Source organism: Anopheles cruzii, unplaced genomic scaffold (assembly GCF_943734635.1).
Source record: "Anopheles cruzii unplaced genomic scaffold, idAnoCruzAS_RS32_06 scaffold00965_ctg1, whole genome shotgun sequence".
In the NCBI taxonomy this organism is placed as follows: Eukaryota; Metazoa; Arthropoda; class Insecta; order Diptera; family Culicidae; genus Anopheles; species Anopheles cruzii.
The window spans coordinates 6608-7534 of NW_026454552.1; the positions used below are offsets into that span (position 1 = coordinate 6608).

At 39.7% G+C, this 927-nt stretch overlaps 1 protein-coding gene across 1 annotated transcript; it reads left to right on the top strand.

Moving 5' to 3' along the window:
* Positions 1–446: 446 nt before the first annotated feature.
* Positions 447–920, top strand: LOC128276344 (uncharacterized; the record flags this gene model as incomplete). Its single annotated transcript, XM_053014811.1, has 2 exons — positions 447–816; positions 883–920. Coding segments are annotated over exons 1-2 (395 nt in total), but the record flags the coding sequence as incomplete, so codon positions are not given.
* Between the last annotated feature and the right edge of the window lie 7 nt (positions 921–927).

Sequence of the window (927 nt, forward strand, 5' to 3'; positions counted from 1 at the left end):
TTACTTTATTCTACAATGCGTCGGGCAAAAATAATAATAATCAACTAGAACAGTTATTATTGGTATGCTCAATTGACCAGTAAATAACTTTTTCTATTCTATTCATATTGAACTATTGTATCTTCGGAGAAAGCAGATATTCATTGTTTGTGACGTAGCGATTATATGCGATGAAAGAGTAGCGATAAAAAAAATCGCTCTAGCAACATCTGTTTTATCCTATTTGAATGTTTCAACAAATCACTTTCGCTTTCATTGGTCACATTTTTGAATTTTTATTTTTAAGTTCTCGAATCAAACCGCTACAAATGTATGAACCTTGGTCGTTTGACAGCAAATACCATTGCATAAATACTGACGTTTCTTAAGGGCAACAAACATCTGTCACTGAGGCTTGTTTACTATTTTGTTTACATTCCTTAACAAAATCGCGCCCTGCGAGGAACTACAAATCTAGCAATGCCGCCGAAAAAGAATAAACCGATCAAACAGAAGCAATACCTCAACAATGTAGATATTCCACTATCCAAAACGGGAGCTAAAGTGCTGAAAGCCACAAATGAAAATGTTCATCCACAACCGCCAACCGTCGTAAAATCGATCCTGAAACCAACGCCAGCTCCTCAGGAATTGTCCGCGGCAACTGGAACGGGAACCAAAACCGACAATAAGTACAAACAACCGGAACTACACTCAACGTTGGCCGTGCGGAAACAAATAGAGATGGTTAAGCAGCAAGCACACAAAGCTCAGCAGCACGCCATCACCAGCATCGGGGAGCTCACTCCGCGATCCCAAAAGTTAATCAAATCTCAGGTATGCGACATTGTTTCTTCTGAGCATGTAGCCAAATGTACAAATTTGTGTCACTTGGGTTTTCAGATCACTAAAAAGCTGAACTACCAGTTCGATCACGCTGCGTTCAAG